Here is a 21,114-nt window from a genome sequence, read left to right as displayed (position 1 = left end):
AGAACACTGCGGTGCAGTGGGATCTGGGAGACCCGGGACATTAATCCCTAAGCGTCAACACACAGGGGCCACGAGGCAAATGGAGTCAGCTGAAGGAGGGACAGACCAGTCACTCGGAGGCAGGTCAGAGGGGGCTCGCTTCAGCTGATCCCCGGGGCCCAAACTACGTGGGGAGGTGGGGGAGCAGGAGTGGCTTCGGGAATGAAAGGTTGGGGTAGGTGGTCTCCCAACGAAAGACGGAGGTCCAAACGGAAATCCCTTCTCTCGGAAGGTGGTGGTGGTGGTTGGGGGGGGGTGAAATCTGGGGAATTCTCTCCCCCTGCCCAGACAGAGCAGTGGAGACGCGGGGCGGGGGGGGTGGGGGTTCAGGTCAGTGAATATATTCAGACCAGAGTTGGAGAGACTTTGTTTTTGTTTGATTGAGGAGAGGGACGAGGAAAGCGGATGGGAGAGCGAGGAGAAGGTCCCAATCAGATTGAACTCAGTGCTGTAGAACGTGGGAGAAGGAGGGAGAGCGCGAGTGGGCTGGAACCGCACTGGTTGGAATTCAGAAGACGGTGGGGGAAGTCCGATAGGAAAATAGACAATCACGAAGGGAATGGATAAGACAGAAGCAGGGCAGTTGTTCCCAAATGGAAGGTGAAACTAGAACTGGGGACACAGCCTCAAAATGAAGAAGGAGCAGATTTCGGACGGGAGGACAGCCTGTGGAATTCCCTGCCCCGGTGAAACAGTAGAGGCTGAGATAACAAGGTGTGGAGCTGGAGGAACACAGCAGGCCAAGCAGCCTCAGAGGAGCAGGAAGGCTGACGTTTCGGGCCTAGACCAACGTCAGCCTTCCTCTTCCTCTGATGCTGCTGGGCCTGCTGTGTTCATCCAGCTCCACACCTTGTTATCTCAGATTCTACCAGCATCTGCAGTTCCTGAAGCAGTAGAGATTTCCTTATTGAAAGTTTTTAAAAGCAAAGGGACACAGATTTTTGAACAATAAAGGGATCGAGGGTTACGGCGAGTGGAGCCGAGTCCGGGATCTCATTGAACCTAGATGGACCAGACGGCCTACACCTAGAGATGTATAGCATGGAGACAGACCCTTCGGCCCAATCCATCTGTGCTGATCCATGCATCCTAAATTAATCTGGTTCCATTTGCCAGAATTTGGCCCGTATCCCTCTAAACCCCTGTCACCATCCCGATCCCTGTTCAATGCTGTCACTGTACCAGCCCCCACCCACTTCCTCGTCCCACACACGCACCACCCTCTGCGTGAAAAAGTTGCCCCTCGCGTCCCTTTCCCCCTCCCACCTTAAACCTGTGTCCCTCTAGTTTTGGACCCCCCATACCCCTGGGGGTAAAGGCTTTGTCTGTTCCCCCTCTCCATGGGTTTATAAACCTCTATAAGGTCCCCCCACTCACAGCCTCTGAGGGTCCAGGGAAAACAGCCCCCAGTTGCTCAAACCCTCCAACATCCTTGTAAACCTTTTCTGCACCCTTTCAAGTTTCACAACATCTTTCCTCCAGCAGGGAGACCAGAGCTGCATGCTTTATTCCAGAAATACCCTAACTAACGTCCTGTGCAGCCACACCATGACCTTCCCAACTCCCACACTCAGAACCCTAAGCAATAAAGACAAAACGTCTTCTTCATTGTTCCGTGCCTCTGCTCCTATTCCTTATACAAATGCACTACAGGAAGAGGGAAAAATCAGACCGAAACAGAGCAAGAGAAGAGTGAGACAGATGGAAAGAGAGAGAGAGGGGGGCAAGGAAATGAACTCGCAAAGCTAAGAGAAGGCAGGACCGAACAGCATATGCAGCAGAAATGGATGGGAGACGCACAGAACACAGAACAATACAGCGCAGAACAGGCCCTTCGGCCCTCCATGTTGCACCGACCCGTGAACTCTCTAAGACCCTCCCCCTATACTATCCCATGCACACAGGGGTGTTGAGGGATGGCCAGCCCAGTGGGGAAATGGAGGGAGGGTGGGGTGGCAGGTGTGCCAACTGGGGAGGGCCAGGAGAGAGAGGTGGGGCAGAAGGGCAGGGGGAGAGGGGGGGGGAGAGGGGAGGAGGAGGGGAGAAGGAATCTCGGAAAGAGGGGAGGATGAGAGTAGGGGAAGAGGGGAGGGAGGGGGAGGGGTGTGGAGGAGAGGAAGGGGGGTGGAATATGGGGAGGGGGCGAGGTGGGGGCGGAGGTGTGGGGGAAGGAGAGGAGGCAAAGAGAGCAGGCAAATGAGAGGGGGGACGAGTGGGAGGGACACAAGGGGGTGTGCGGAGGAGTTGGGGGGGGGGAAGAGGAGGAGTTGGGGGGGGAAGAGGAGGAGGAGTTGGGGGGGAGAAGAGGAGTTGGGGGGGGGGAGAGAAGAGGAGTTGGGGGGGGGGAGAGAAGAGGAGTTGGGGGGGGGGAGAGAAGAGGAGTTGGGGGGGGGGAGAGAAGAGGAGTTGGGGGGGGGGAGAGAAGAGGAGTTGGGGGGGGGGGGAGAAGAGGAGTTGGGGGGGGGGGGAGAAGAGGAGTTGGGGGGGGGGGAGAAGAGGAGTTGGGGGGGGGGGAGAAGAGGAGTTGGGGGGGGGGGAGAAGAGGAGTTGGGGGGGGGGGAGAAGAGGAGTTGGGGGGGGGGGAGAAGAGGAGTTGGGGGGGGGAGAAGAGGAGTTGGGGGGGGGGAGAAGAGGAGTTGGGGGGGGGGAGAAGAGGAGTTGGGGGGGGAGAAGAGGAGTTGGGGGGGGGGAGAAGAGGAGTTGGGGGGGGGGAGAAGAGGAGTTGGGGGGGGGAGAAGAGGAGTTGGGGGGGGGGAGAAGAGGAGTTGGGGGGGGGGAGAAGAGGAGTTGGGGGGGGGGAGAAGAGGAGTTGGGGGGGGGAGAAGAGGAGTTGGGGGGGGGGAGAAGAGGAGTTGGGGGGGGGGGAGAAGAGGAGTTGGGGGGGGGGAGAAGAGGAGTTGGGGGGGGGGAGAAGAGGAGTTGGGGGGGGGGAGAAGAGGAGTTGGGGGGGGAGAAGAGGAGTTGGGGGGGGGAGAAGAGGAGTTGGGGGGGGGAGAAGAGGAGTTGGGGGGGGAGAAGAGGAGTTGGGGGGGGGGAGAAGAGGAGTTGGGGGGGGAGAAGAGGAGTTGGGGGGGGAGAAGAGGATTTGGGGGGGGGGAGAAGAGGATTTGGGGGGGGGGAGAAGAGGATTTGGGGGGGGGGGAGAAGAGGAGTTGGGGGGGGAGAAGAGGAGTTGGGGGGGGAGAAGAGGAGTTGGGGGGGGAGAAGAGGAGTTGGGCGGGGGGAGAAGAGGAGTTGGGGGGGGGAGAAGAGGAGTTGGGGGGGGAGAAGAGGAGTTGGGGGGGGGAAGAGGAGTTGGGGGGGGGAAGAGGAGTTGGGGGGGGGAAGAGGAGTTGGGGGGGGGGGAAGAGGAGTTGGGGGGGGGGAAGAGGAGTTGGGGGGGGGGGAAGAGGAGTTGGGGGGGGGGAAGAGGAGAGGGGTGGAAGGAGAGGGAGAGGGGAGGAGAGTCGGGGGAGGGATGGAGATAGAGACTTGGGGAAAGGGGAGGGGGAGAAGAAGAGGGGAGGGGCAGGCAGGGCAGCGGGAGAACGAGCTGGGGAAGGGGAGAAACAGACAGCCGGGGAGATCAGTGATAATGGGAACTGCAGATGCTGGAGAATCCGAGATAACAAAGTGTGGAGCTGGATGAACACAGCAGGCCAAGCAGCATCTCAGGGGCACAGAAGCTGACGGTTCGGGCCTAGACCCTTCATCAGAAAAGGGGGATGAAGGGTCTCGGCCCGAAACGTCAGCTTTTGTGCTCCTGAGATGCTGCTTGGCCTGCTGTGCTCATCCAGCTTCACACTTTGTTATCTTAGACAGTGAGATCAATGCTCATATAGCCTTACAGAGCCCAGTGTTTGTGGAGAGGCAGGGATGGGACGAGGCACTGACAGCCCGCTCTGACTCACATCTCTTTGCTGCCAGAGGAAAGACAAAAAGTAATCTTCCTCGACCCAGAGCAATTAAATAAATAAATGACAACATCTATACACTCCATGTGGTAAACATCAGTGAAAACGGCAGGCAATCTATCCCTGGCTGGATTCAGGATGGAGTTTATACAGGCATGCTCTCAGAATAAACTGGGAGAGGCACTGTTCGGATTTACAACTGATGCTCTCTGTTCCCAGCTGGAGGCCATTCAGCCCCCTGATGCTGGTGAAGTCTCTTCCGCAAATCTACCCAGTCAGTCTGGCACTCCTAACCTCTGTCCGCCCGCCGACCCCGGCAAATTTCATCCCCTTCCTCCCACCCCACGGTTAACAGTTGTCTGGCAAACACACACACACACACACACACACACACACCCCCAAGGCCATTCTGCACCAACTACCCCTCAAGCACACGTCCCAGATGCAGACGACTCAAGACAAATCCCCTTCGATCCCATTCCCCTCGATCTGTCTCCCCACTCTGTTTCTTTATTCCATTTCCCCCTCCATCTGTCAGCACTGTCAGGGGGTCAGCACCGGGGGGAGCGGGTGCAGTCATTGCTGAGGGAGCGGGCGCAGTCGGAGGGTCAGCGCCGCGGGGAACGGGCGCTGGCAGAGAGTTCAATTCGTCATAAGGTCGTCTCAAGGAGGCTGGGGGCGGGGGGGGGGGGGTGGTGATGTTAACCTCCTACAGTGCAGAGCTGGAAGCTGTTGTAGAAATGGTTCTGAAGTGCGACTAGAGGTTGAAGCATTACGTGAAAACACATCACAATCATGTCTGAGGCGTGAAGCTTGTAACCAGCTAACAGGAAGTGGAAGGCACAGGGACATTCACACAGCTCGAAGTATACTTCCTGAGCGGTAGCACATGGTTCATTTGCTGCTAACAACGTCCGAGGTACCCCACTGACAATGCACCCCTCGATGTTTGCGTAGTTTACACTGACAGTTTAGTTCCGAGGCCAGGAATGTCAAAAAGCAGACATGCCCAGTGTGCTGCGGCTCACGATTGCTCTGGAGAGACACGGGTCCGCTTTCATGCTGCACAGTTCTGTGGATCTCTAAACCAAGAAAACAGGCCCGCTAATCTACACCCGACTTTCCCGTCTTGGGGGTCGGCGCCAAGGGGGAGCGGGGCGCTGTTGGAGGGTCGGCGCCGAGGGGGGAGCGGCGCGCTGTCGGAGGGTCGGCGCCGAGGGGGGAGCGGTGCGCCAGAGGGTCGGCGCCGAGGGGGGAGCGGCGCGCTGTCGGAGGGTCGGCGCCGAGGGGGGAGCGGCGCGCTGTCGGAGGGTCGGCGCCGAGGGGGGAGCGGCGCGCTGGAGGGTCGGCACCGAGGGGGGAGCGGCGCGCTGGAGGGTCGGCACCGAGGGGGGAGCGGCGCGCTGGAGGGTCGGCACCGAGGGGGGAGCGGCGCGCTGTCGGAGGGTCGTGGGGGGGTGGGGGTGGTGGAGCGGGATGCTGTCGGAGGGTGGCGCCGAGGGGAGCGGGGCGCTGTCGGAGGGTGGCGCCGAGGGAACCAGCTCTTAGTCTAGCTAGCAGTGGGGGCTGGCAAAGTGACAAGAGATTAGTAATGCCGATCTGAACATCAATATTCCAATAAAGGGAGGAGAACAAACAAATTCTTTGCTTAAATCGGGCTTGCTGTGCACAAACGTCGCCAGCTGAGTCTCCCTTGCAGGCACCAGGCCAAGTGAACCTCCTTATCATTTTATCACACAGCTATCCTTCAAATCAGAGACTGAGCCACAACCTCATCTCTGATCAGAAAGATTAAACAGCAAAGATTTCAATATAAATAAACCTCAGGCTGTGTACAGAGTGAGGGCAGAGAACATTGTGGGGTGGGGTGAAGCAGACAGAGACCAGAACTGGGCACAGGCGGGGAGACCGAGTCGGTCCGGGCCAGCGGGGGTGGGGGGGGGGGGACTCAGTCCCGCAGGGAGAGAGGAGGGGGAGAACAAGGTGGGGGGGGGATCTCACTCCTGCGGGGAGAGAGGGGGGAGAATGGGGGATCTCGCTTCTGCAGGGAAATGTCAGGGGTGGGTCGCGCTTCCGCAGGGAAATGCTGCGGGCGGGGGGGGGTGAAGAATTGGGGGTCTTGCTCCTGCGGGGAGAGAGGGGGAGAATGGGGACGGGAGAGGAAACTCGCTCCCATGGTGGGAGAATGGGATTTGCGACTCGCTCCTGTTGGGAGTTGGGGGAACGGGGACTTGATCCTGTGGGGAGGGTGAACATGGGGGAACTCGCTCCCATGGGGAGGGGAGGGGTGCGAACACGGGGTGGGGACTCCCTCCTGTGGGGAACGAGGGGGGAGAATGGCAGGGGGTGAAATGTGGGGGAAGAATGGGGGTGGGTGTCTCGCTCCTGCAGGGAAATGTGGGGGGAGTGGACGGGGAGGGTCTCGCTTCCGCAGGGAAATGCAGGGAGAGAATGGGGGGGTCTCGCTCCTGCGGGGAGAGGGGGAGAGAATGGGGGAAGGGGCGGGATCTCGTTCCCATGGTGGGAGAATGGGGTTTGCGACTCGCTCCTGTTGGGAGTTGGTTGGGGGGGGTGGCGGAAGAACGGGGACTTGATCCCGCGGGGAGCGATGAACATGGGGGACTGGCTCCCAAGGCGAGGGGAGGGGAGAGGGATTCGCTCCCACAGGAAGGGAGAACAGAGGTTATAACAATCCTCAGTTACCGTTTTTCTCTACAATGTCATAGAGCACAGAAACAGACCCTTCGGTCCAAAACGTCTGTGCTGACCCCTTATCCTAAATTAATTGAGTCTCATTCGGCCCCTATCCCTCTAAACCCTTCCTTATCCATGTTCCCATCCCGATGCCTGTTAAATGCTGTCACTGTACCAGCCCCCACCCACTTCCTCGTTCCACACACGCACCACCCTCTGCGTGAAAAAGTTGCCCCTCAGGTCCCTTTCTCCCTCCCACCTTAAACCTATGCTCCTCTAATCCCGAACTCCCCTACCCCTGGGGGGTAAAAACCTTCCCTATTCTCCCTATCCATGCCCCTCGTGGTTTTATAAACCTCTATAAGGTCATCCCCTCAGCCTTCGACGCTCCGGGGAAAACAGCCCCTCGCCCCTCCCTGTCGCTCAAACCCTCCTTTTCCGAACGCCTTTCCTAACATCCTTCCTGTAGCAGGGAGACCGGGATTGGACGCAGTATTCCCAAAGCGGCCTCACCAATACACAACCCTCCCGACTCCGACACTCAACGCACCGACTGATAAAGGCGAGCGTCCCGAACCCCTCCCTCACCGCCCTGTCTACCTGTGGCTCCACTTCCAAGGAACCATGTACCTGCCTCCCCCCGCCGAGGTCTCTCTGTTCAGCGACACTCCCCAGGACCTTCTCATTCAGTCCTGCCCCAGTTTGCCTTTCCCCAGCATGCAGCATCACACATTTATCTATATTAAACTCCATGTGCGTCCCGCCGCATCTGATGCGGATCCCATGGTACTCCGAGGTACCCCCCTTCGCTATCGCCTGCACCCCCAATGTTGGTGCCCGCTATGTGTACACATGTAAAGTGTGATTTCCTGCCTAGGAAGCGGGACAATTGTAAACGAGATGGAATCGAGCCGAGGGCTCCCCTGTAGATGGGCTGCCTGCTCAGTGCCCTGGAGTGATCTCCTCCGACAGTAAATGTGACCCATTGCAGTATCCTCGTCAAGCGGAGGCCACAAATCACTGCTGAAGCTGGAGAGGGGGGTCAGGCCTAACCATCGAGCCTGAGGCTGGAGGATTTTTTTTTTCTGGGCAATGGCATTGAGGCAGTGGGGCTGAGGATCAGGACCCAATGCGCGAGGGGGCACACGTTTATAAGAAAAAGGAATGTGAATTTATACCCCGCGAGAAAGCGGGGTCTGGTAGGACTTGGTACGGAGAGGCGGCAGGGACGTGACGACTGGGCCCGATCGAGACCCAGTGCTCCAGAAGCTGGGAGATCTTCGCTGCTGTGACCACAGCTAAAGTGCCCGAGAGAGGGTACATTCGCCAGACTCAGGGAAACAAAGTTGAAGAATACTCAGGCGAAACTGGGAATGGCGTGACCATCGGGTGAGGAGAGATCGGCTTGACCATGGCGCTGGAGTTTGGAAGGAATGGGACGGGGTTGGGGCGGGTGGAACTTGATTGAAATGTATAAAATTCTATTGAAAATGGACAGATGGGAGCGTTTCCCCTTGGGTTGAGGGAATCTAGAAACAGAGGGCACGATCTCAACAGGATTGAGAAGTCTCAATTGGATCCTTACAGAGCTGAGTGAGGCCATTCGGCCCATCTGAAGAACATCCCACCCAGACCAACCCCCTGGCTCTATTCCTGTAACCCCTCATTTCCCATGGCCAATCCGACCCTAACCCGCACATCGCTGGGCACTATGGGACAATTTAGCACGGCCAGTCCCACCCTAACCCGCACATCCCTGGGCACTACGGGACAACTCAGCACGGCCAATCCCACCCTAACCCGCACATCCCTGGGCACTACGGGACAACTCAGCACGGCCAATCCCACCCTAACACACACATCCCTGGGCACTACGGGACAACTCAGCACGGCCAATCCCACCCTAACACACACATCCCTGGGCACTACGGGACAACTCAGCACGGCCAATCCCACCCTAACACACACATCCCTGGGCACTACGGGACAACTCAGCACGGCCAATCCCACCCTAACACACACATCCCTGGGCACTACGCGACAATTTAGCACGGCCAATCCCACCCTAACCCGCACATCCCTGGGCACTACGGGACAATTTAGCACGGCCAATCCCACCCTAACCCGCACATCCCTGGGCACTACGGGACAACTCAGCACGGCCAATCCCACCCTAACACACACATCCCTGGGCACTACGGGACAACTCAGCACGGCCAATCCCACCCTAACCCGCACATCCCTGGGCACTACGCGACAATTTAGCACGGCCAATCCCACCCTAACCCGCACATCCCTGGGTACTACGGGACAATTTAGCACGGCCAATCCCACCCTAACCCGCACATCCCTGGGTACTACGGGACAATTTAGCACGGCCAATCCCACCCGAACCCGCACATGTTGAGACTGTGGGAGGAAACCAGAGCACCTGGAGGCAACCTGCGCAGACACGGGGAGAATGTGCAAACTCCACGCAGACAGTCGCCCGAAGGTGGGATCAAACCCAGGTCCCTCGTGCGGTGAGGCGTCAGTGCTAACCACTGAGTCAACCGTGTTGAGGAGAACATTTCAGAATTCTCTTGCATTGAAAGCTCCTGAAGCCCCAGCAGAGTCAAATGGAAGAGAGACATTTTGTTTTAAGCTTCCAAAAGGCATCGAGGACCATGTCCTTGGTGTTTTTAGAAGAATAAGGGGGTTTCCGATAGGAACCTAGAAAATTCTAACAAGGGTGAGGGGAGCCAAAACGTGGGAAGGTCGGTCCTGATGACCCAGAGGGTGCAGTCCACAAACAGGGGCTCGAGGCCGAGAGGGCTTGTAGGGTCTTGAGAAGAGGAGCTTGACCGATTCTAGCTGTTGGTGAACGGCCGTCATGGAGAGACAACGTTCTTGGAGGGAACATGGTGCCAGAAACCAAGACAAGTCCCCAGCTCGGAGCAAATGCGTGCCAACTCGACAAAACCGCTCCCACACTGTCACTGCCCAACCCCAACACCACAGACACAAAGCTGGCATTTAGCGCTTGGCAAACGTCACCGTTCTCCTCCCCTTTCCAGCAGCGTTACAGATCCCGAAAAATCAGGAAACTTTCAGCCTCCCCACCCACGCTCCATTATCATTGTTCCGCCACCCCCCCCCCTCCCCCACCACCTACAACAGTTCTTTATCCTATTCCCCTCAATCCGTCACAGAGATAGGGAGGGGATGTAGGAGGTGACAGAGATAGGGAGGGGTGTAGGGGGCTGGAGGAGGTGACAGAGATTGGGAGGGGGTGTAGGGGGTGACAGAGATAGGGAGGGGGTGTAGGGGGTTTGGAGGGGGTGACAGAGATAGGGAGGGGGTGTAGGGGGCTGGAGGAGGTGACAGAGATTGGGAGGGGGTGTAGGGGGTGACAGAGATAGGGAGGGGGTGTAGGGGGCTGGAGGAGGTGACAGAGATAGGGAGGGGGTGTAGGGGGTTTGGAGGGGGTGACAGAGATAGGGAGGGGGTGTGGGGGCTGGAGCGGGTGACAGAGATAGGGACGGGGTGTGGGGGCTGAGCGGGTGACAGAGATAGGGAGGGGGTGTAGGGGGCTGGAGGAGGTGACAGAGATTGGGAGGGGGTGACAGAGATAGGGAGGGGGTGTAGGGGGTTTGGAGGAGGTGACAGAGATTGGGAGGGGGTGTAGGGAGTGACAGAGATAGGGAGGGGGTGTAGGGGGTTTGGAGGGGGTGTAGGGGGTTTGGAGGGGGTGACAGAGATAGGGAGGGGGTGCGGGGGCTGGAGCGGGTGACAGAGATAGGGAGGGGGTGTAGGGGGCTGGAGGGGGTGTCGGAGAGAGGGAGGGGGTGGAGGAGGCTGGAGGGGTGACAGAGAGAGGGAGGGGGTGGAGGAGGCTGGAGGGGGTGACACGGACCTTGTAGAGTCTGGGAGGAAGTTGGAAGTATTGGGGGCCATTTTAAAATGAAACTTTGAAGAGGTTTTGAAATGTCTGGACCTGGTACTGAGCTGCAGGAAGAGAGTTCGGGGAGAGGAGCAGGTTTGTGGTGGGGTTCCCACACGAATAATGCAGCTGTCACCCCAGGCCAAGCTCATCAACTTCAAGAATGCGACTCTCCCAAACACACTCTGAACTCATTCATCCGACAAAACAACTCCAAATTACAGGACAGCAGGAGGAGGGTGAGTGGGGACAGAGAGAGGGAGAGAGAGAGAGGGAGAGAACACGATGTGGTGGCCCTGGCAATAAACTGTAAGCACCAGTAATACATCAGCACTGACCCTCCGACGGTGCCTGCTCCCTCACCCTCCGACGGGGCGCCCGCTCCCTCGGCCCCGACCCTCCGACGGGGCGCCCGCTCCCTCGGCCCCGACCCTCCGACGGGGCGCCCGCTCCCAGTCTCACCGTGTCCCAGAGCCAAAGGCTCTTCATTGGCCAACCTGAAGCACCCGATCGTACCAATCCGCCCTTGTCGGGTTTCAGCACACTGTAGACACCAAAGACCCAAGCTGAGCATCACACACACTGTTCACACTAACACCTCAGCCATCCACATGATACTAACCGTGCAAGGGACAGGAATCACCAGCTGGGAACTGCATTTTTCACCCATCTTTAGTTGCCCCCTTTAGAAGGTGACGTGCCACCTTTTTGAACAACTAAAGCCCCTCCACCCCACACACCCCCAATATTGCGGTGTTGGGACACCCAGAGACGACAGTATCATAGACAGCGCAGAGCGGGGGCTTGCTGTCTGGGACAGTGACTCCCACAGTCGCTTTTCTGCCCTCAACCCTCCATCTCATCTCTCCCCCTTGAAGCTGCACTGGCATAGGGGCAGGGCCAAGGGAGCGGGCGCTGTCCGGGGGCCAGCGCCGAGGGAGCGGGCGCTGTTGGGGGGGGCCAGCAGCATCGAGGGAGCGGGCGCCGTCGAGGGGCCGGCACCAAGGGAGCAGGTGCCGTCCGAGGGTGAGGGAGTGGGTACTAAGGCAGTGGGTGCTGTCAGAGGGTCGGTGCCGAGGGAGCGGGTGTCATCAGAGGGTCGGTGCCGAGGGAGCGGGTGTCATCAGAGGGCGAGGAGGCGGGCGCCGCGGGAGCTGTCGGAGGCCCAGTTATAGGAAGCATATCATCAAGATGGAGGGGATTCCGATGAGATTTACCAGGATGTTGACAGGAATAGAGGGCTTGAATTCTCAGGAGGCCGGGATTTTCTTTACTGGAGCATAGGAGGTTGAGAGGCGACCTGATAGAGGTAATAGATAGAGTTCATCCTAGGATGGGGACACAATTTTAAGGTGCGAGGAAAGTGATTTAAAGTGAGATTGAAGTTTCAAGGAGGGAGCATTTTGGGAACAGCGATCATAATTCAGTAAGCTTTAAGATAGTCAGAGGAATAGAGCATGGGAACAGACCCTTCGGTCCAACTTGTCCAAGTTGACCAGACATCCTAAATAAAGGTAGTCCATTTGCCAGCATTTGGTCCATATCCCTCTAAACCCTTCTTAACCATGTAGCCATCCATATGTCTGTTAAATGCTGTAACTGTACCAGCCTCCACCCACTTCCTCTGGCAGCTCATTCCATACACGCACCACCCTCTGTGTGAAAAGGTTGCCTCTCGGGCCCCGTTTAAATCATTCCCTCCTCACCTTAAACCTATGTCCCTCTAGTTTTGGACCCCCTACCCCTGGGGGGTAAAGATCTTCCCTATTCCCCCTCTCCACGCCCCTCATGGGTTTATAAACCTCTATAAAGGTCCCCCCCCTCAGCTTCCGACGCTCCGGGGAAAACAGCCCCCAGCCTCTCCCTGTCGCCCAAACCCTCCGAAATCCTCTTCCGAACCCCTTGCCCAACATCCTTCCTGTAGCAGGGATTGAACGCAGTATTCCCAAAGCGGCCTCATCAATACATGACCCTCCCGAGTCCTACACTCAACGCACCGACCGATAAAGGCGAGCGTCCCGAACCCCCTCCCTCACCACCCTGTCTACCTGAGGCTCCACTTTCAAGGGACTATGTACCTGCCCCCCTGAGGGCTGATCACAACTGTATGAGGCAAGGGAAATTTGGCGTCAGCTATTTGAGAGTGAATGTACGTCTGACATGTGGGAATCTTTGAAAGGCCAGAGTTCAGGAAGCAGCTTGTCCCCTGTGAGGAGGAAAGAAAAGGGGACGGCAAGATTCAGGATTCACAAGTGACCGAGGAAGTGTTGAAAGTTTAAATCGAAAAGAAAAGCGCAGGGAACTGAGGGCCTTTAACGAATATAAAAGAAGCAGGAGGGCTGAAGGGAGCAACGAAATGTTCTGAGATAGTAGGAACTGCCGATGCTGGAGAATCTGAGATAACACGGTGTAGAGCTAGATGAACACAGCAGGCCAGGCAGCAACAGAGGAGCAGGAAGGCTGACGTTTCAGGCCTAGACCCTTCTTCAGAAATGTGAATGTTTCAGGCCTAAACCCATTTCTGAAGAAGGATCCAGGCCCGAAACGTCAGCCTTCCTGCTCCTCTGATGCTGCTTGGCCTGCTGTGTTCATCCAGCTCTGCGCCCTGCTATCTCTAATGAAATGTGCTAATCAAGTTGGATTAAGGAGAACCCCAAGGCGTTTTATACATACATTAGGAGCAAGGTAACTAGAAAAGGATAGGTCCACTCAAGGACAAAGGAAGATAGGAAGTGGGTGAGGTCCTTAATGGGCACTTTGCATCAGTATTCACTAAAGGAGAAGAGCAGGGATGATGGCAATATGAAAAAAGGGACATGTTGATGTTCTGGGGGATGTCTATTTAAGTGGCAGGTTGCCGGGCGTCTGATTTATAATACACTTGAATCATGTGGGGATCTGATTCGTGGGTTTGCAGCCAATGTGAAAACTGGGGGGGGAAGTTGTGGATCGTGAGGAAGGTGGTCAAGGGATACTGGACGGTAGAGATCAGCTGGAAAACTGGGCGGAGAAACGGCAGATGGAGTTTAATCCGGACAAAAGTGTGAGGCAATGCATTTGGGAGGTCAAATGCGGCAGGAGGAGAGTGGGCAGCAAACAGCAGGGGCATCGATAGGCAGAGGGATCTAGCGGTGCAAGCCCATAGCCCCTTGAAAGTAGAAACACAAGTGGATAAGGTGGAAAAGAAAGCATCTGAGATAACAAGGTGTAGAGCTGGATGAACGCAGCAGGCCAAGCATTATCAGAGGAGCAGGAAGGCTGATGTTTCAGACCTAGACCATTTCTGAAGAAGGGTTGAGGCCCGAAACGTCAGCTTTCCTGCTCCTCTGATGCTGCTGGGCCTGCTGCGTTCATCCAGCTCCACACCTTGTTATCTCAGATTCTCCAGCACCTGCAGTTCCTACTATCTCTGAAAGAAGGCATATGGCTTGCTTACCTTCAGCGGTCAGGTCATTGAGGATATGTTCAGGCTCTGTAAGACTTTGGTTAGACAACCGAGAATTATACAGCATGGAGACAGGCCCTTCAGGCCCAACCAGTCTGTGCCGACCATCATCCCAAACTAAACTAGTCCCACAGCTGCCTGCTCCTGGCCCATATCCCTCCAAACCTTTCCCATCGATGACGTGTACCCAGACCCACTTCCACCGGAAGTTCATTTCACATGCGAAGCACTCTCTGTAAATAACCGTTCCTTAGGTCTTTTCCTCCCCTTGCTGTAAAAACATGCCCCCTAGGCTTGAAATTAGCCACTCGAGGGACGAAAACACCCACTATTAACTCTAGCTATACAAAATATCATGAAAGGACTGTGAGAATCACTACATAGGCTGAGCTGGAAGAAAACTGACAATACAGATACACTAATTGGCTGTCAAGATACACGACCAATTCTCACTTGTCTCTCTACACACGGGCAACGAGGGTCGCAAATTCGACTTGGGACGACACATCCGTAATCGCACGAGCCAAACAGAGAGACACCAGGGAATTCCTGGAGGCCTGCTATTCCAACCGGAACTCCTTCTACAAACACACTGAATTAGACAAACCATTGGAGAAACCAAACCCGACGGGATACCAACCACCCCAGCAAACCGAGGCATATAAATAACAAGCAGGACAGAACACCAACAGTTCACTGGAGGCACACTGACCTCGCAGAATGATGAAACTCAGCGACAAGTGTACAATCTCATCGACAACCTGAACTACAAAGCTTCACAATAACGCTGTATATACCCCTCATTATTTTATAAACTCACCTCTCACCCTCCTACACTCCAGTGGGGAAAAAAAGTCCCAGTCTTCCTTTGTAAGGACCCATACCTGGCAACTTTCTGGTAAATCTCTTCTGAACCCTCTCCAACTTAATAATATCCTTCCTACGACCCCAACATTGGGATACGTATTCCAGAGTTCTACCCATAAGATCTCGCTAGATAAGCACTCCAAGATGTCCCCTCTTAGTGCAGCTCTTACACTCTCCTTAATCAGTAACGCAAATCCCCTACTCCTTTTACATCACTCTCTAAGTCGCTTGAAACATCTCAACCCTGCAATATTGAGCTGCCAGCCCTACATTCTCTCATCCGACTTTCTGGACGTGACTTAGATGAAGGGACCAAGGTTGTTGCAGCCACGTCTCGACTCCCTCAGGAGGCCAAGGAAATTCAGCCTTTCCACGAGAACTGTTACCAAGTTTTAAAACCGGTGCACCACAGAAAGCGACCCATCTGGATGCATCGGTGTGGTGGGGTGACTGCTCTGTCCAAGAAACTACAGAGGGTCATGAACGCAGCCCAGTCCATTACACAAACCAGCTTTCCATCCACTGGCTCCAACCTGTACCTCCCGCTGCCTTGGGAAAGCAACCAACGTCAAAGACCCCTCCAATACGCTCTTCCATCAAGTGGAAGATATAAAGATTTGAAGACATGTTCAAATAGATTTAAGAACTGGATGGGCAAAGATCTGGCAAATGGAATACACCTTGGGAAAGTGAGATATCATCATAGAATCATCGAATCCCTACAATGTGGAAGCAGGCTATTCAGCCCATTGAGTCCACACCAATCCTCTGAAGGGCATCCCGGCACTCCCCCACCCTATCCCTCCATTCCCGACCCTAGACACTATGGGCAATTTAGCATAGCCGATCCACCTAACCAGCACATCTTTGGCACCCAGAGGAAACCCAGGCAGACACGGGGAACACACCACGCAGAGTCGCCTGAGGCTGGAATCGAGCCTGGGACCCTGCGAGGCAGCTGTGCTAACCACTGAGCCACCACGCTGTCCACTTTAGCAGGAAGCTTTGGAAAGGAAGTCATTGTCCTATTTGGAGAGAGACTGCAGAAAGCAGCAGTGCAGAGGGATCTGGGAGATCCAGTTCCCAAATTGCAAAAAATGGTTAGTACGCAGAGGCAGCAAGTGACAAGGAAGGGCAATTGGAAATAGGTCTTTATTCCAAGGCGGGGACGTCGTCCAAAAGTTGGGGAGTCTAGCTCCAACGGTACAGGATGTTGGTGAAACCAAAGTTCGCATGTAACAGGCTCAAGGGAAGGGGCCCGAATGGCCTCCTTTCCCAATGCAACAGGCTGGAGAAGAAGTGCCAAAGGGGATCCTCCTGTTCCGGTGTATAAATAGGCTCATGAATCCAAAAGTTGTTGCCAATGGGATCCTCCTGTGCTTCCCCCCCACCAAAAAAAAGCCCTGAGCACCCACAGCCATGGAACCAGACTCCATTCAAATTTCCCGCCCCACCGCCCATTCAACCAATCCTGAGGGGCAGTGCTGGGCCGGGCCAATAGGAGACCGGAGCTGACACCTCCCTCCAGGTGGATGGATGCTCTTGACAGCCCGCCTCTGCGCGCTGATTGACAGACGGGTCTACCCAATGGAAGGGTCACCTTGGCGCTAATCGCCATGTGATTTGACAGCCGTGTCAAAACCCGGGCAATATTGAGTGGGGGGGGTTTGGGGGAGGGAGAGACGGCTGCACCCAATGGGTGGCAGCTCTAGGCGCTACGGTCCAGGCGATTGGACGGTTTGGTCACACTGCCCACGTGGGCGGGGGGAAAGAAGGATGATTGACAACAGGTGTCCTTTGGGCGCGAACCAATCGGCCGCGCCCAGTATTTGAGGGACGGGAGCAACAAGGCGGGGTCTAAGATGATTGGACGGCCGCCGCAACTGCCTCCCCACGTGGGATACAGACCAATGAAAAGTACGGGCGGCAGAGGGCCGCCGACCAATAGGAATACGCTGTAGCGTCCCCTCACCTCCTTGAGCCGCTCCAGCTCCTGGATGGTGGCTTCATGCTCCGACTCCAGCTCGGTGAGGCGCTGCTGTAGGCCCCGCCGCTCCTCCAGTACCGCCAGGCCGTAGCGGGCCGCCTGCACCTTCTGCTCGCTGGTCTCGGCCAGCTCGGCGCTCAGCCTCTCTACTTCGGCCCGAAGCGCCGATTCTTCCTCCTCCTCTTCCTCCGCCATGGCGTATGTTTCTTTTTATCCACCGCCGACTTTTATTGCCCCGACTCAAACTTCCCCTTTAAATAAATAATAAAGGAGAGGGGAGGTTGCTTCCCGCCGTCGAGTGGGGGTGGGGGGGGGGAAGGGACGGTTTTGATTCAAATGAGCGGGCGGGGCTCTAGCGTCTTTCGTCACACTGACGTCGACCACTGTCTTGCGATTGGAGGCCTCGGCCGTCGGTCAACTCGGGAGGGTGGGTCGTTTTCCGCTTTTGGGCGAATCGGGTCGGTGGTATGCAAACAGCGGCGCTGCCCCTTTGTCGATTGGACGGTCCGCCCGTCGATCAGCCTTCAGGGCGGGTGGTTAGCAGCATGCCGATCGGAAACTGACGCCTGCCTCAATGACGTCAGGTGCACCTCGTCGATTGGACGATTCTCCTGTCGATCAGCCCCGCTCGGGCCAACCGGAGAGGGTAATGTGAGCGAGGCAAAAGCGAAGGTGTCGCTTCATTCGCTCCGAATACTGACCTTCCGCGATTGGATGCCCTGTCCGCCGATCTTCCAGGTCTGTCCAATCGGACTAGGAGCTGGCCGGTGTGGTTTGCATAGGGCCCTCCCTTTTACTATCCCTACGTTCTGGTGATTCTGATTGGACACCCTTCTCGTCGTTCGGACACAGTGGGTGTGTTTCCTTTAGAAAGCGGCCAATCGGTGCGAGGCAGGTTTTCGAAGTGGGCGGAGGGTACGCAGAAAATCGATGTTCACCCCGCCCGTCGGTGTGCGTCAGCCTCTTGTGACGCAATACACGCTTCTTGGATTGGTCAAAGCACCCGTCCGTTAGTAGAGGTGGGCGAGTCAGTTTCGCGTCCTGGCCATTCACAGAGATAGGTAGGGAAGGGGGCGGGGTAGGATGAGACTGCGCATGCATGCTATGCGCAGGAGGGCGGTATCTTGCGAGGAGGAGGAGCCGCGGACAATGGCTGGGCTCTGATTGGTCAACCCGGGCGTTAGCCAATCACTGCCCTCTCGCCCAATGAAATCCTTCCTCGCCCACGGACAATGGAATGAGATAGGAGACTTGCAAGGCCGCGGGGCACGGCGGGATACTGACAGCGCCATCGCCCCCGGCCACGGAGGTCCCGGTGTTGCAACTCTGTGCCTGCAATCGCGGGCGGAGGATATTCGGCCCTTCTTGTCCACCCCTCCCTCCCTTACCAGCCACGAAGAAGAAAGCCGCCACCTACTTCCTTTCCCGCGTAGTTTTGAGTTTTCCATCAATTGGCTGGACTCGAGCTTTGCGATTTAGGGCATAAAGTTCAATCGTTTTCAATCATGGACATCTCCTTTGTGACCATCACCCACAGATCAGGGTCCTGTCACGACATGCCCCTTTCCACTCAGCCACAGAACTCACTCACTCCGTCTCTCGCATAGGAGCAGGAGTACTCCATTCGGTCCTGAAATCTCACAACCCCATCGCACCCACAGGGACCCACTGAAGAGCATCCACCCCATCCTTGTAATTTTGCATTTTCACCATGGCTAATCCACCTAGCCTGCACATGCCCGGACAGTGTGGGCAATTTAATGAACCTGCTTATCTTTGGACTGTGGGAGGAAACCCATGCAGACAGGGAGGAGACTTGCAAACTGCACACAGTTACCCAAGACTGGAACCAGACCTGAGTCCCAGCCATTCTGAGGCAGGAATGTGTTTCCTAATATCTATCCTGAATGATATGGCTCTAATTCTCAGACTATGGTCTCTCATTCTGGAATCTCCTGCAGCAGAAGTAGTTTATTGACCCTGTCTTTTCCTAATAATATCTTAAAGACTTTGATCAGATCATCCCCTTAACCTTCTCAATTCTGGAGAAGACAGGCCCAATTTGTATAATCTCTCCAATTAATTGGGAGGGTTGGAAGAGAGTAAATTGTAGGTGGAGATACTGAGCAGAGAGAGAGAGAAAAAAAACTGCAGTTGGATAGAAAAGGAACAGGTAACAATAGGGAGGGTGACAAAAGCTGCTAGAAATCAATATGCTTCCCGATGTTGACACGCATATTCAGTGTTACCCAGTTACACTCCCTATCTCTCTCACTCACTCCTTCGCTTGGACGCACACACACACACACACACACACACAGTTGCTCAGATGTCTCTGACAGCAGGAGATGGATCACACAGAGAATACCTTTTACCATCTGTAATTGACCAGAAGGTAGTTAAGATTCAACCACATTGCTGTGGGTCTGGAGTCACATGTCACATGTAGGCCAGACTAGGTAAGGATGGCAGTTTCCTTCCCTCAAGGGCATTGAACACTGAAGGATTTTCTTCCAACAATTGACAATAGTTTCATAGTAACCAGCAGATTCTTATTCCAGATATTTTATAGAATTCAAATTTCACCATTTGGCATGCAAGATTCGAACCCATGTCCCCAGAACATCACCTGGGTTCTCTTTGCATGTAGAAGTGCTTCCTGGCAATTCCCTGGCGAGCCACAAAGGTGAAACAAACTCTGAGCCTGTGATTTGGTTAGAGAAAGGTGTAATTAAGCTTGTAGGACTCCGAAAGACAGATGAGGAAGGGGAATGTTGTCTGCAAGTGCTTTTGGGTAATCGCTCAGATCCCTGATGGATCTTGCCAATGTACTGACAAGTGGTTAACTCTCAATCCAGAGCCCTGAGGTCAGGGGATCGGCTGGACTTGGATTTTCTGGTCGACTAAGGCATTAAATGACATTTAGTGCAACTAATTCGCTTTATTTCACGTCACATTTGTTTACATGTTTTGCCCTAAGAATGTGTCTCTACTTAGTAATTATAATTATCTGATTATTTGCATTTTGATTATAAAATGTATGTACAGCTGACGTCTGTCACTTAGTTTTTTGTGAAATTATTGCATTTAATGCAGTTATGAATATTTAACCATCACATTCAAGCAATTGCTTGCTGAATATGTTTTAAAATTACATTTCATCAATCGGACTGTCGCTTCAGCTTATTTGCATTCAGTTGGAAACAGTATCTCCTTTTCATTCAGATTGATGCGGGTTTAAATTAACTTTTGGTTTCTAAGACCTATAGTATTATTTATTACCTGTGTTTGATTTATTTTCCCTGTGGTATTTTAAGCCATGAGCTAATATGTTCACTTTGATCAGAATAGCATTAAAATGTTTAATTTAAATCCAGTCATTCTTTCTGGATCCAGTAAGACTTTTGTCTTCAAAATGCTAGCGTGGCCTCACTTGGAATATTGCGTGCAGTTCTGGTCGCCCCATTACAGGAAGGATGTGGAAGCATTGGAAAAGGTGCGGAGGAGATTTACCAGGAGACAGATGTCAGAGGCAGGTTCTTTACTCGGAGAGTGGTAAGGGCGTGGAACGCCCTGCCTGCTAATGTGGTTAACTCAGCCACTTTAGGGGCATTTAAACAGTCCTTGGATAAGCAGCTGGATGATGATGGGATAGTGTAGGGTGGGGGGCTTAGACAGGTCACCCCAACATGGAGGGCTGAAGGGCCTGTTCTGTGCTGTACTGTTCTATGTTCTAATTAGAAAGTTAAGCATTTACACTGCCATGCAATACAGTCAGGAAAATGGGTTAACTTCCTTTTTTTTAGGGCCCGTTTGAATAGGTTTATTCTTTTGAAGTGAAAATTTATATTTTTAAGATTTTTTAAATATAAGGTCATGGGATATCAGTATCTCTGGCTTTATTGCCCATCCCTAAGTGCTCAGAGAGCAGTTAAAAGTCAACCACATTGCTGTGGGGCCAGAGACACACATAGAATCCCTCTGGTGTGGAAGCAGGCCACGCAGCCCATCCGTACACACATACACCCAAGTCCATCCCCTATCACCCTGCATTCCCCATGGCTAATCCACCTAGCCTACACTTCCCTGGGCACTACGGGGTAATTTAGCACGGCCAATCCCACCCTAACCCGCACATCCCTGGGCACTACGGGACAATTTAGCACGGCCAATCCCACCCTAACCCGCACATCCCTGGGCACTACGGGACAATTTAACACGGCCAATCCACCTTAACCCGCACATCCCTGGGCACTACGGGACAATT

At 54.8% G+C, this 21,114-nt stretch overlaps 1 protein-coding gene across 1 annotated transcript in view; it reads right to left on the bottom strand.

The window, feature by feature from the left end:
* The window catches only part of LOC125449990 (protein bicaudal D homolog 2-like), a 34,348-nt gene extending 17,211 nt beyond the window's left edge, over nt 1-17,137 (bottom strand). The window contains 1 exon segment of the mRNA XM_059643163.1: nt 16,833-17,137. Within this exon segment, the coding sequence (XP_059499146.1) occupies nt 16,833-17,042 (210 nt within the window). The 5' untranslated portion in view covers nt 17,043-17,137.
* Nucleotides 17,138-21,114: the final 3,977 nt, after the last annotated feature.

Source organism: Stegostoma tigrinum, chromosome 49 (assembly GCF_030684315.1).
Source record: "Stegostoma tigrinum isolate sSteTig4 chromosome 49, sSteTig4.hap1, whole genome shotgun sequence".
Lineage (NCBI taxonomy): Eukaryota > Metazoa > Chordata > Chondrichthyes > Orectolobiformes > Stegostomatidae > Stegostoma > Stegostoma tigrinum.
This window is presented reverse-complemented; position numbering and strand designations above follow the sequence as displayed.